Genomic DNA, 15,061 nt, shown 5'->3' with positions numbered 1-15,061 from the left:
CCAACACAATATCAATTATACATATGATTTCATGAATTTAGAATTGTAATGTACAATATTGACTATTCTGTGAATACTTATTCATGTAAATTGTTGTTGTTTATCAATAAACTGTTTTAGTATTTCTGCTTAGTTTATTTTTGCTATTCACAATATTTTAATGTGTAATGGTGCCTTGAAGCGCCCAAGATTGTTCCAGACCATTTTAATAAAAGGGATCCCCAAGAAGCCTTGAGGGTTCCTCAGAGAACTGCTCTTCATGAAGCGGTGCCTTGAGTTTCAATGTGAAGAACCCCAAATAGTTCCTCAAAGAAAGAAATACATTTTTTACAGTGTATCGTGATCGACAAGGAATGTTTATGGTACTCTCATAACAGTTTAAGTGATCGTAATTGAGCCGTAATGAAATACAACATCATTTGAAAATGATTATTTTGTTATCTGCACAGTTTAGCTGCCTGGAGTTCTCAAAGGGAACCCTTATTATTATTAGATGGGGAAAACCAGATGGTTACGTGAGGAACACAACTGAGAATCATATTTCATTTTTGTATGTTTTGTAATGGTTGTTTCAGCGGAGGGAAAATAATAAAACCTTTCGTTCAGTATAAGACGTTCAAAGCGTTCTGTGTAATTGGTTTGGCTTTGAAGTCTCTGGCAGGGATCGGGATAAAACGTTACAAGCAGACTCACCCTCATGGAGGGTATTGAGTAGTCTTGATGATTAAGAAATGACTTGGCCCCACGTTTCCACGACTTTTTTCCTTAAAAGTAACAATTTGCTTTGACAACAGGGGAAGAGAGGGAAGCTATTATTTTTATTTGATTATTCATTTTGTTTTATGTTTCCTGCTTCAAACCCCCCATTTAAAGCCTCATGCTCTGTCATTACAGTTCGGTGAGATGACCGGTCCGAGCCGAAAACACAAACATAATGCCTAACGATATCCCCAAACAAACGTTATCTGCAAATCCACAACAGATGATGGATCTGGCCATGCTCCGATTTCCTTCGCAATGGTAAACTAACTTAGTCACTATCAAAGGCGCCTCTCAGTCAAACCTCATGGCCACTGGCCATGTCTAAAACTGTTGCAGGAGAACACAATAGAGTAATTCAACCCACGATGACTCCACAAATAAATATAACTTAAATATAACTGAACAATAAATCATAGAATTCAATGATCGCTGCTTGAAGGGATAGTTCACCCAAAAATAAAAATTATATCTTTTAACCTCATGTCAAATAAAAACCTGTATATGGAACCCAAAAGAGGATATTTAAAAAAAATCTCTACCATGGAAGTCAATGGGGACCCAAATTGTTTGGTCACCAAAATTCTGCATATCAAAGTCATACAGATCTGGAATGACAAAACTGTGAATGAATGATAAAAAATAGTTTCGGAGTGAACTTTCCCTTTATCAATCAAAATAACTGATGTACAGAGAGACCTGTCAGTCATCAACATCTACCAGGATTTAATACGAGCGCATGGCTTCAAACATACATATCATGTTCTCTGAATATATTAACAACTTGCGTAGAGTTTCAAACCACACGTAACTCTAAAAGGAAGTGGGCAAAACAATGCGACTCTTTTTATTTTGTGGGGTATAGCCCTTACAAATCAAAGACCCTCTCTAAACCAGACCCCTTTTATATTTTCCCCCACAATTTCTGTCATGCTCAGGCCGCTGGTAACCTGAGAGAGGACAGATCACCAGACAATATACATCATCACACATCAAACGGGGCTCTCACAATGCAGACGTCCCCAGAGAGCAGAAGAGAAGGGTAGAGCATCCGTCAGCACAGGAGCCCCTGGTCAGGAATAACACAGTTTGAGAAATGAGGACCTGGACCTAAAAAGGGCTGGAGACGGAGGCGGTATGCATAAAAAAGCAAGGCATCATGGGGTGATTTTAATGGAATTCTTTCAATCTTAGTCCAGATAGGGTTTGAAGGGGAAGGTGGTAAATTAAGGGCTGTTTAAACAGACAGCCAGTCATATCCAGCTGTGGTAATACAGTATGTCCAGCCCACCTTCCAGCAAACCTATTCTTACTGATGTCTACTCTTCTTGGTCGATAACCATTTTTTGTTCATACAAACGGTGAATAACATCATCACAACAAAACACGGCTCAGGTTCACGGTTTAAATCCCGATCCAGAGTTGTAAATGTCTATGAAAGTTTGGCTAACGTATAATAAACAGCACTAAAAACCTGTTAGCTAGTTTTCTGTGGCTCTTTCTTCCCTCTCAGGGCTGTAAGCATGACTTAACATCATCTTTTCACACAACCTGGCATTAGCCGTGGTTTTATAAACCATAAATCATTTTCATTTCATCCCTGAACTTTTCCAAAATAGACTCCAAACCCATAAAGAGTTTGTTTTTCATTACGCTCCGAAGGGGCTTTGAAATGCAAATATTTGTTTCCTTTGCGAAAAAGTGCTTCTTTCTTCACGAGCAAAATCTGATGTGAAATATGAATTCTGGCCATTTTACATCATCGCTAATAAACATTTCAGGGTTTCTTTTTGTGAGCTCTTAAATGAGTGAGTTTTGGACGGCACTACTGTACATATCCTAATAACTCGCTAGTTAGAGACAAGACTCGGTTCCTGACTCAGAGCTCTTAAAATCTGGTATTTCATCGCTGTTCTGAAGTGCAGTTTGTGGTCAAATTGGCATTCAGTGTTTCTGCCTGTCCATCAGCAAGTCTAATAAGCTTTGATGACATGTTACAAGTCAGATATTTTACAGTAGTTAGTGTTGTTCACCCTATAGCTCACCACATTTCACCTTACGGGTGGTTTGGTTTGAAAATATGAAATGTATTTCCTTTATGGCGACTGCTGTTTGTTCAGTCAAGGTCCTGCACAGATTTTCTGAGAGGATAAAGCAAAAGTAAGCACTTACATATTTCACAGTGGCACATCTAGTTAAAATGATTTAAAATATTAACTTCTCGACGTACTTAACAGGGTGTTTCGCCCCCACACGCTCACTGGACTCGCTTCTTTGTCGTTCTTGTAACGTTATAAGCATTCAAACATCATTAAGCATTAAGCGTTCTTGTGAAAAGTAAGCTTTATCCAAACAAGCAAGCAAAACAAAAGCCACTGAGATAATGATCAAAAAACATGTACGACATCGAAAACACTGCTGTGTTTATGCCCAAAGTTATTACGCAAATCGAGCGTTTTGCCGTGTCCCCTCAACTTCTCTGCCATCGACTAATTCGCAGAGACAATCTTTCCATTAGTCACTGGAGTCATGTCAAAGCTATATGGAGTCAATTAAAGCACAAAGTGATCTGAAAATGTGGCTAACCCCATAACAAAGAGAACATATGAAAATACAACTAGGAGTCCTCTTCAAGATGTGTGGTTGGCAGCGATCTGATGACATGGAATGAGAAACATGTTTGGAAAGCTCCTGCTTCGAATTGAAGAGAAAAAGGGCGTAGGGGGACCAAAATGCCTTGGAAATGAAGCCGTATGTCTTTCATAATTTTTCTGTATATCCTTTACTGATAAGATGTTTGTCAAAACAAGCTGTTACACTATAAAGAGGGGACTGCTAGTTTACGGAGTGATTCGAAGTAAGTGCCGTAACTCATGTAAAAAAAACTAAGGGCAACAGAGATTTATATAGATACAACAGATGTCATCTGAAATGCTTCCTCCTGATATCAAGGGGAAAAAAACATAATAATCAACAGAACAGAACTTTTCATAATACAGCCCATAAGGGTTTATAATGGCATAGAAACTGAATTGGGGATAAATACTTTTCGAAAAAACTAGATAGACTTTATAATCAATCATGCAATATTTTAATTTGGCATGGGCTGAATAACGGGTCAATGTATACTGCGGTTTAAAACGGCACGGTTTTAAAACCACCAAAAGTTTATGTTATTCCGTTCCCAAGGTATGAACTCTTTTTTTATGTCTCATCAAAAACGGAAAGTGTAAAAATCCATCACGTTCTGTGCTATTTTTGTTTATGCTATATTAGTTTTTTAGCTCATCAGCATTTAATTTATTTATGTTTATATAGTTATGTATATATGTTAGGGGTGGGAACGGTACATGTATTCGCCCCGACCGTCACGATTCAGAGGGTTTTCTAAGAAGCCTATTATTCAGCTGCCTTATTATTTTTAAGCATTTTTTGCACTTTGAAGTATTTTTTGAAGCAAAGTTTATTGGATCATTTCACTATATTCAATGTTTTTCTGTTGTTTTAAGAGAGGGTTGGGCTTAACCTTTGAAGTTTAATCTATAGTCTCCTAAATAAAAGGTTTTACTTTTCATTATTCTATTTATTTTGAACTTTCATATAACAAGAAGCTTTTCAGTTCTGTAGCTGATTTTGACCAAACACTGTTCAAAATAAACAGAAAAAAGCAAGCACTGGGGATTTGTTGCTCTTTCCTGTTGTGCCGGACCCGTATCAAACCGTGACCCCAAAACCGAGGTACGCACCAAACCGTGACAATCTATGATATGACATAAATCATGAATTAACAAAGATGGACAGTCCTTGTACTTGTTACTTTGACTCAAGTACATTTTTTTAAGAATTTTTTTTATTTGGAAAGAAAATACTTCACTATAGTATAATGCATATATAACTTAAATTCCACTACATTTCATAAACAGACATCATAATACATTTCATTTTACAGTATGTAAGTCAAATACATTTAAAATCTAGTACTTTTCCACTTTTAAAAGTAAAAAAATACTTAAAAAGTAAAAACAATATTTAATTATTAAATGTAGTGAAGTTAAAGTATGATATATGCTTTATAATGTAGTGAAGTAAAAAAACACTCCTATAAAGTACAAAAAATTTACTTGAATGTCCATGAAAGCATGGGGTTGAAAAATACAAATACACACAATGTTTTTTAGTAAACACCAAAACCCGAGCAACACACAAGGGTTAAAAGTAACATCCCACACCAGTGTTTTTGTTATGACGTTACAATCCTCCGAGCAGTTCACTGTCTCCACTCCGTAACATCCTTGAAAATAAGCCGATAAAATGTGCCGATTCTAAAGTGAAACCAGATCCTCCAGATGAATGTGAACGGGAACAGATACACGTCTCCGGTAAAGTCCTCTCATTTGCAAAGGAAACCTCCAGACAGAAGTTACGTGTTAGTCACTGTTTGATTCAGACATATTTTCAACGGAGACTCATTGAGAAACAGGGGCTGTTTTGACTCGGTCATTTTCAGGAAAGCCTGGTTTTGGAGACTAGCAGCATTTGTAAAAGATTAGCAGCCTAACTCTCGTCTACTGTGCCTGGGTCAGGTAAAGTGCAGTACGCAGATGGTTATAACGGCGGTATCTCTCCATCTACGGCGGGCAGGAACATTCCTATATCGCCAATGGCCCTGTAATCCAATTAAGCCTGGCAAAAGATGTGACCTTTGAGTAAGTGGGTTATTCTTTCAGGTATCCTGAGGCAAGATTTTCGCATTGTAATGCAATAATGCTTAATTTTGCAGTCACGAGAGATCAGAAAATCCTTTTTGAAAAATCATACGGCCGCAAGTTTTTGAGGATCGGCTTGCATTAAAATCACGATCTATCTTTCTGTCAGCGCAGAGAGAGCATATATGCTTTGTCATTACGGGAACGGCCCCAGTTGGGTGCGTTCGCCATGTAACGCGCAGATCACGCTGCCTTAACCTATCATTAGCCAAAAGCATAAATGCAAACCAACTGTGCAAGAACAATAAAATAATTTGTCAAGGGAAAAGGGTGCAGATAAATTCTGCAACTCATTTTCCAGCTGGCCTGAGAAACTGATCCGCTGGCCAAGTCCACAGCACCTGGCTGTCAGGGCTTTAATACTGTCTGACTTCATTTCAGTTTTTAAAAAGCAAAGCTGTTAGGTCACCCGCAACGCTAATTCGCTTTTTCGGTTTTATCGGTGCTAGTCAACATTTGCCATTTGACTTTTTTAGGGCAAGAATCAACACTTATATACACACACAAAGCGAGAGAGAATTTAAGAGAGAAAACAGAAAAAACGAAATGTTATGACTCAGAACACATACCGCACCTCCGGCCAGATTTCCCTCTTTTTCTTCTCTGAATATTCTTGTCAGAAACTCTGAGTGATATATACGAACTGTTTCCTGTTGCATGATATCTTTTTTCTTTAAATAGGAACCTCGTGAAGTCAGGCGTTGCTTTATGTGTAGATTTACGGACGCCAGCAAATCAGTTATACGGTGAAGCGGAGCTTCTCGTTGTAAAGCGCGAGCGCAGAGCCAAAGGAAGGCCGTAAATGTCAGGCGGGGCCCGGACAGCAGAGTGACCTGGTTCTGATTAGGCTGAGATTGTTTTCTTTTCCACTTTCTCCACGGACATATCGAGCACACAAAAGCGCACGTGAGCCTGTAACAAACATTCATGCACTGACACACAAACACACACGCACTCCCTCTGTCCTATTTTCATATGATCCAGCAAAGTATAGCCTCCCTCGCATGTGTTAGTTCAATGAGAAACACACGCACATGAGACTCCAGCGTTACGCATGACAGACGCCCTCAACAAGCATTCTGCGCTCTGTCACTTACGGATGGGCGACCCCATGACCCTAAAACAACTCTTGCTCTAGTTCGCCTCTTTTAACATACTGTATTTGAGCCTCAGATTTCAAATGACGTCGTTCCTTTTTACTGCCAACAGTAGCGTCCCGTAGAGATCTTCAAGTGTCTAATGTGATGACAAAAGTCCAGTTGATCTGCACTCCAATGGACTGCGCTAGAGAAAAGGGTTCGGCCGTGAATTCTTGAAGCGTGCGACCGGCTGAAAGAACAATAAGCAAAATGAAGTCTGCCATAATGGGATGTCTTCTTTCTGAAATTAATGGCACATACGACAGTGGAACTGATGTTATGTTAACACTAGAAGAGTATCGTAGCTGTCACGGTACATTTACTACAGCTTAATGAGTATGTTCTCTCTTGAGCACAAGTACAGTGCACATAAAGGGGGGACTCCGATGGAAAGTCTGGCCCAGGACGGCCGCTGGAAAACTCATCTGTGAGATTCTGGTGAGGGCTTAAAGGGTGAAATAGTGGAGAAAATATTTGTGGTAAGTGATAAGTCAGCAAACTCAGTGCAAATTGTAAAAAGCTGAAGTCAACATTCATTCCTTAAATTCCTCTCAGCCTTTTAAAGGGCCGGCGCGCATTAATCTTCGTGCTTTGCTTTCTCATTAGCTATTTTGGCCATATTTTAAACAGCTTTTTATGGATTCTAGTCCTTTTATGTACTAAACTCTAAAGGCTTAGAGGGTACATACAATGATCGGTCAGAAGCTAGTGAGCTAGTAAGGCACCAGCATCCAACGACAGCATCCTATCTGCTATGAAACCTCGAATATGACTGATTTGGAATGCCCTACATAAGCAATAGCTCTGTGCATCCCATAAATACTGCAAAACATGGGAGACATGATAACACAAAACTCACAAAAGTGCATTGTTGAGTTACGATGCCTCCTAAGAACCTTTCAAGAACTTTAGCATTGTGATCAGGCATTACGATGCCTAAAGAGACAGTTTTCTTTGTTCTGATGTGTTCTGATGACACGGAGACAGATAATTGGAAGAATGCTTATAACTAAACAGATATTGGCCACCATTGACTACTATAGTAGGACATTTAACAATGGTAGTCAAAAGTGCCCCACAACTGTTTGCTTTCATACATTCTTCAAAATATCTTTGACTTCAAAGAAATGTATAAAGTAATTTTTCCTTCTCTTGTATTCTATTCAATGGTGGCCAAGAACTGTTTGGTTTCTTCCAAATACCTTTCTTTGTGTTGATCCGAACAAATTTTTGGGTGAACCGTCCCTTTAAAATACTCCTTAAAGAGACAACTCACTAGGTTTTGGAACAGAGCACTGTCATTTGCAAAAGCGTTCCCATACCATAAAAATGAAGAGAGGGATCAGGAAAAACATATCAGACGGTCTGTGTCGTGGGAAATTGCGTCCTCTTATCATTCACTGGCATCTCTCTCCAAATGTTAACCTGCCAAACGGCTGATTTCAATTTCTGCCTTAAATCTGAGTCAATATCCCAGAGCACTACGTGTAGATGAGACATAAGTGCTGTCTGACAGAGAAAACTTTAATAAAGTTTGGTGTTCTTTTAACCTCGCTCTGAGCATGTGTCCCGTCACAGTAATCCAGTTACCCATGGAAACAGGAAGAAGGTAGAATCTTACCGATTCGTGACTACAGACCGATCTGCAATGCCCGGATGAATCTGATTGGTTGTGTCTGGACGAACAGATGGTGAGAAACAACACAAAATACAAGCTCCACTCCAAAAAATAAGGACACACTGAGCATTAGCGAAATTTTCATGCTCTCAGTGAACTGTCTGGCTTACAATATTTATTAACTGTCTGTCAGTTCCTTTTTTTACCCTTTGAACTCCAAAAGGTCAAGTTTATTTGACTCCTGCTCAACTGACTCATGGCGGTGAAATGTTTTTTCTACGAGTGTGTCTGTAGGAGAACTTCAGAAGATAATAAAAATAAATAGGATTTCTCAACATACCTACTTTTCCACCATCAGCACACACACTTTATTCGTGCAAACAGACCGAATATGAATTTTACAGCTTTCAGACTTCGCAAAGACGAATGGCTCCCATCACATAATCCAGATCTGTTCGTAAAAGCGAAGTGTTTTCATAATAAACATTCTGCATTCAGAGCCCACGTCAGGTTATTAGCCTTCAGAAATCCCTAACCGTGATGTAATATAACACTCAGTCAATGCTGGATCACTACAGGACCAGAGAATAACTAATCCTTCCAGAACCCTGCGCTTTATTAACAACCAGTAATAAAGTATATAAACAGCGCTATTAGACTTTATAATGTATTTCATAGTCCTCGAGGGTCATTCCAGCCAATCAGATTGCAGACTGAATGGGCACTGCCCTGTAGCAGCTTCCTTGCACGATGAGACTACCGAAGGATATAACGGAGACCCTCTCAGGCAATAAAGAAATGAAACAGCGCTCGATGTTTGCTCAATTGTTTGTGACCACTCAGACGAAGCCAGCGCTCGATTGGACGGCCGCTGGTTCACTGATGTGCCCACACTTGTAAAAAACCTTGAGCAACTAATGACTGGCAGAAAGTGGATTCATATAAATCTGTCTGAATTCACTCCAGAGCTTGTGCATGTTTTGTAGAGAATAAGCTGTACGCTCTGTGGCATTGCTTTATATAAAATAATAATACTTATTCTAATAAAAGACCCACCGGTGAACTAGGCATCGGTTTCAGTCTCCATATTTACGCACTATTAAAAGGCAAGTGAACTGGGCGGGAGCAGAAAGCAAAACAGCTGTATTGGTACAAAGGCCAGAGGGGTCTTGATCACCATCAGTTACTCTTAACACTAAATAAACACTAGAGCGGCCACCCCGCCGGACCCCTGACTCAAACGGTCCACGGCCACCTAACCATTCCGCTACAGGATGCCGGGGCCCTCGCGTCCGCTTCAAGTGTGCGTTCAGCTCCGCCACCGAGAGAATTTGTCTTTGATGAAGCAAGCCAACACGCGGCCAAGAACAGCAAGTGCCACTGTCTGAATGTAAATCAAAAAGCCACCCGCGTGCGCGGTCATACGCGCTGAGAAGTCTGGAGACACGGTTGCTGCCGTCTAAAAATGCATGAGTAATTCAGGCTGTGTGGATATGCGGTTAGCTGTGGCATGTCCCCCTGGCACAGGGTAAGAGCGAGTAGCCCCTTCATCTCAGTACGGAGTCGGAGAGAAAGAGAGAGCAGGCAAAACAATCAGATCCATTTCAAATAAGGCAGGAATTCGACCCCGGTATCAAAAAGTGAGAGGGAAAATGTTGGAAAGTGTGGGCGCATTTTTATGAGCGATTCTCAAGACATGGTCCAAGCTAAAAATACATTTTATGATGACATATCGGAGCCAGTTTTGTTTTTTCCCCATTTAAGCCCACGTCCATAGCACGTTTCCTATGGTATTCCAGATATATTTCGACACTTATTCAAACCAGATAATATTTTTTAACAGGATGATTGGTTTGAGGGTTGAATTGGCAGGAGTGCAGTGCCCTTGAAATGAAAGATGATTCAGGACGTTTCTTTGGCACTGTGTTTTACATCCCACAAACATAAATAACGCGAAACTGGACATGGGCTATGACATCACAGACACACTACAAAAAAACATAAATTGCCGTCTTAATTCAAGACTAATGATAAAGGTCACCGATGTCTCAATGTTGTACAGTGAGGATTCAAGATCATTTGAAAAAGTATTATGGGTTGATTCCAAACCATAATAAGATGCTATAATTCTCTAAAGCCTCATGAGTATCTTTTATCAAATGCTGCTCTAAGTCTATTACATTCTCAAATGTTTTCAGTTTCGAATACTCCGTTTCTCATTTTTTCTAACTCTCCAAAAATGATGTCTCCTCAAACCGCATCTTTCTTTTAGAAAATAACCTCATAAATTCCCAGTCAAATTAAGCTGAATCAACACGCGGGCAAATCCCCTTGAGACCTATTTGTGAGAAATGATTCAATGGCTTCCATTACAGCACGCTGGCTCTTAAATGCTTGGTGACTGAGGCTGAGAAACGTTCACTCATTAAAGGTTTGCACGGTGATGCCATAGCCTGGGATGAAATACCGCTGCGCATTGATCATCAGGACTTTGTGAATCAATGGAACAAGCTGTAAACATTACAGTTTCCCCACGCAATCCCTTTATCTACTGTATGCCTCATTCTGATGTCAGAGGAGTTCTCAAAAAAATGTTCAATGAAGAAACGTGGGAGTGAGTGAACTACAGAGGAAGAAAGTGACTGATGTGAGTGTAAGTGAGAGAGAAAGAGAGAGCACATAGAGAAGACTAGAAAATAAACAAAAAGTGCGGGAGAGCAGTATGCAACAGGTAATGGCACGGTCCAAAAACACAGCAGTTTAGGAGTGATGCAACCACTGACGTCAACAGCAGAGCGCAGCCAGCCAAAGCAACTAAAACAAAGCGTGTGGACACAGATCCTTTACAACAACCAGCAATGAAGTTGTTTGTATGTGCAGAAAGAGGTATATCAGATAAAATCTATTCAAATATCATGTAAACAAACTTAAAACTTTTTATTTCTATACAGACTTCAAAAGAATGTTATACACTTAGGTTTTTATTATAATTCTACAAAGGCACCTCCACATATTTCGAGACATATGTAAGTTCAGGAAAATTCATCAAGCTACAGGAGTTCAACTTTCTGAGTGCGGATGCCACATTTTACAGATGACCAAATGGTGCTGAGTTTGTATATGTGTGGGAGTAGACGCATAACCATAGTAACCCGAAAAAGTAACGCAATGACTCTTTTAAAGGCAGTTACTCATTTTTTCATGAACTGAATCAACAGTTTAACGTGGGGGTATGTCTGAGAATACAGAGAGATGCCTTGATCAAAGTTCCACAAGTATATGACCATCACATCAGCTCCGAAATGCTTCATAGTTTTTCTATGTTTTTATATGAGAGGACAGGGATGATCTTGCTGTAGTGTAGCAACGCACCACGAACTGAATTTAATTGAATTCAACATGTTGAACACACAAAGTGAATTTGTGAATTACTGACTAAATCAAACAGAAGAACAATGTTATATCATTTTGAATGCAATAAAACACTGTTAACAGACAGGTTATAGAAATTCATCTAAATCATGTTTTTTCACTATGTTAACATACGTATATTCATTTGACAGACACTGCAAAATGGCTAACAATAATTAATTAATATTTTAATCTCAATGAGATTAAAGGGATAAATCACAGAAAATTGTCATTTCTATTATGAATTATTTACTCTCTAGTTGTTCCAAACCTCTATACATTTTGTTGTTTGACGAATGCTTGTTACCAAACAGTTCTTGGACCCCATTGACTACCATAGTAGGAAACATTACAATGTCCAAAGTGCCCAGAACTGTTTTCTTTCCTATATTCTTCAAAATGTCTTCGTTTGTGTTCAACAGAACAAAAAGAAAATGATAAAGTAATGTTTCCTACTATAGTAGTCAATGGGGCCCAAGAACTGTTTGGTTATTAGCATTCTTCCTAATATCTGTCTGTGTTCATCAGAACAAAAACATTTACAGTATCCAGATTTGAAGGTGAGTAAATGATGACAGAATTTTCATTTTGAGTGAACAATGCCTTTAAGACCAAAGTGCATACAGTTATTTGGTATTCTTTTTTCAGAATCTAAAATGACAGACAGTTTTGGAGCACACGTGTTCTAGTATATTTAACTGTCCTAAAGGCTCATACATTCACAACAGAGTATTCTGGATAAATACAAAGTCATATCATGGATAAAATTCCTGTTTCATTTGTTTCAAGTATAAAAAAGCCAAATATAATTATTGATGATAAAATAATAACCAAAATGCCAAAACACCATTCTCTTGTCAAACAAGCTTATATATATATATATATATATATATATAAATTATATCATATGCCCTAAAGCAGGTAAACAAGTGCAGCGCAACTGGTTTCATCTGAGCATTTCACAAACGTCTCATTCAGACTCAATTCAATTTCAAACATATCAATCTCGAGCTCAAACAGATACGACTAAAACTAACCTTCCCTTCTGTCAAACAGATCTGATAGACATGCCATGATTTGCTTTGACTTGAACTGGAGTGAACTGTGATACCATCTTACAAATGCTGAGATACAGTCACAAACATTTGGTTTAAATTTGGCGAGCAAAAGTCACAATCAAACCCACCGACTGTCAAGGTAAGATTACTAATGCAAGTCAGATTTGTATAATCATCAGCTGGAGTAACTGTGTTGGCCTCAACAATCCCACGCCACTGTAACATCATCTAAACACGCTGACCACGCTATAGCCCTGTTTCTACTCAACTGCATGTGTTAGTGGGATCCATGCTCAATTACAACCAACGTGATTTGCAAGAAAAGCCAGTCACAGGCACACATATGCATACAAACAAATATACACAGAGTGAAGAGAGTTATCAATGATGTAAGAAATCCAATGTAAGCTATATCAAAAATATGAAATGTTTTATGAGTACAAAAAATATTCGAACACACAGAGATCTCCCTGTACAAGTAGCTATTATACGTGAAGTGGTATTAATTCAAAAGCCCCTATTGAGAACTTTTAATAAAAATGTGACTTCTTCGAAAGCATCTATTCTGTTTACACCTAAAACCAAACAGCATATCAAATAAACACATATTCTTACAGTTTCATGCAGAAAAGCGCCTGTAAACATTGCAAAAAAACAAAAACATGCAAATAACCACGTATTGTTATGTGCACTCTAATATATCACAATTTTGATCATTGTAACTCTGATTCACTTTTCAATGGGTTTATCCCTGAGGTGTCATGCTGAATAATGCACTATGGCTTATTGATTTGTCCAAAAAATTATTAAGTTATAAATAGTAGGCTAAACTTAAAGGCTTAAAATGTAGGAAAGATACAGATAAAGCTGTATTTTATCCTAAATCAAAACATAAATGTTATTCTACAGTTCGGAATACTCTCACGTGCTCTCGGGAAAGGCTTGAAATTTTGACACACATTTGCAACATTAAATTGTAAAACGTACAATAATCGTTTTTGTAATATTAATTATTATAAAGTCGACCAATTGCACCTGTTTCGACATTTGTGCGCATAAAACACCGCCGGTACATACCCTCTCCAGGTGACATCGTGAAACGGTGAAGTTTGGAGGTGTGATGCGCGTGCAGTTTGAGGTCTTCAGATCCGCAGCGCATCTGGATCGAAGCGGGATCCGGATCACAGCCGTCTGCATAGACGCGTTTCGGACAGATGTCCGCTTTACTGCTGAACATGGAGAACGTCATTTCTGTTAAATCTGTCTGATGACTGACCATCCCAAAGAGCGCTGTGGATTTCTGCATCTGGACCTCTGATTTCCAAGTGTGCATGTCTGTCCTCGTAAAAATCCTAATAGTGTATTTTACCTGTGGGAATAAAGAATCACGCCGTGAACACGAGATCCGTTTGGAGGTACCGTTACAACTATTCAATGCAACTATTATACGTTTCAACTATTATACTGTTTCATGAATATAAACAGCCAGTAAACAAATGTAACACGTTAAAGGCATCATCATTAATTGAAAGTGTTCACATGTAGTGGGTTTTTAAAACATACCTGTTTAAACCCTCCAGAGCCAGGAGGAGAGGATATTTAGAATGACTGATGATGACTCTCAACTTCTGCGTCCAACGGGCTGTTAAATGAGTTTTTGCCGACCGCATCCTCTCTCTCGTTTCAGCTGCAATTTTATGAGTTTCTATAGCATCAATTCTGAAAACCAAAACATGCGTTTCTGCTTTGATTGACTGCTCGTGGTGCCAATGAATACATAGCGCTGAAAGGGGCGGGACCGATCGGAAGCAAAGTGGATACATGTGAAGACTAAAGTCGATCCAGTTCAAGGTGGACGTGTAGATGACTCTATCGTTTAACGTTACACACATGCAATGATATAAACGTGGTTCTTCTCCACACAAAGACGTAAGAACGTACGATTTGTTAGAACATTATATGTAGAAAATGATTCAAAGTAAACAAATGTTTCTATAACGCAGATGTCCTGCTTTTACATGCGTCAGCGACGTTAAAATGATAGACTGGATTACTACGAACGTTTTAAAGGTAATACCCGTAGATAAATCTGGTCTGACGTAAAATTGAATAAACGTTGTCTCGAAACGGGTCCACAGCGACATCTTATGGACATTTATAGAAACTTACCTTAAAACTTTAACTTGTAAACGGACGTCTTAAGAATGTTATACACTTGGGGTTTTATAATAATTCCACCTCCAAACATTACAATAATAATAATATTGAAAAAAAAGATAAAGATGCGACGATACCTTGAAATGTCGGTTA

At 38.8% G+C, this 15,061-nt stretch overlaps 1 protein-coding gene across 2 annotated transcripts in view; it reads right to left on the bottom strand.

Moving 5' to 3' along the window:
* The window catches only part of glis1b (GLIS family zinc finger 1b), a 70,055-nt gene extending 55,556 nt beyond the window's left edge, over nucleotides 1-14,499 (bottom strand). The window contains exons 1-2 of one of the 2 annotated variants that reach the window (XM_079467842.1): nucleotides 14,315-14,499; nucleotides 13,829-14,120 (exon numbers count right to left, since the gene is read on the bottom strand). In XM_079467842.1, coding sequence (XP_079323968.1) covers nucleotides 13,829-14,084 — 256 coding nt within the window. In that variant the 5' untranslated portion in view covers nucleotides 14,085-14,120; nucleotides 14,315-14,499. The remainder of the gene's footprint in view (nucleotides 1-13,828; nucleotides 14,121-14,314) is intronic. The other variant, XM_079467843.1, reaches the window with a different exon arrangement.
* Nucleotides 14,500-15,061: the final 562 nt, after the last annotated feature.

The sequence above is a fragment of the Barbatula barbatula genome, assembly GCF_947034865.1.
Source record: "Barbatula barbatula genome assembly, chromosome: 11".
In the NCBI taxonomy this organism is placed as follows: domain Eukaryota; kingdom Metazoa; phylum Chordata; class Actinopteri; order Cypriniformes; family Nemacheilidae; genus Barbatula; species Barbatula barbatula.
Note: the sequence above shows the minus strand (reverse complement) of the source record. Positions and strands in the feature narration are given on the sequence as shown.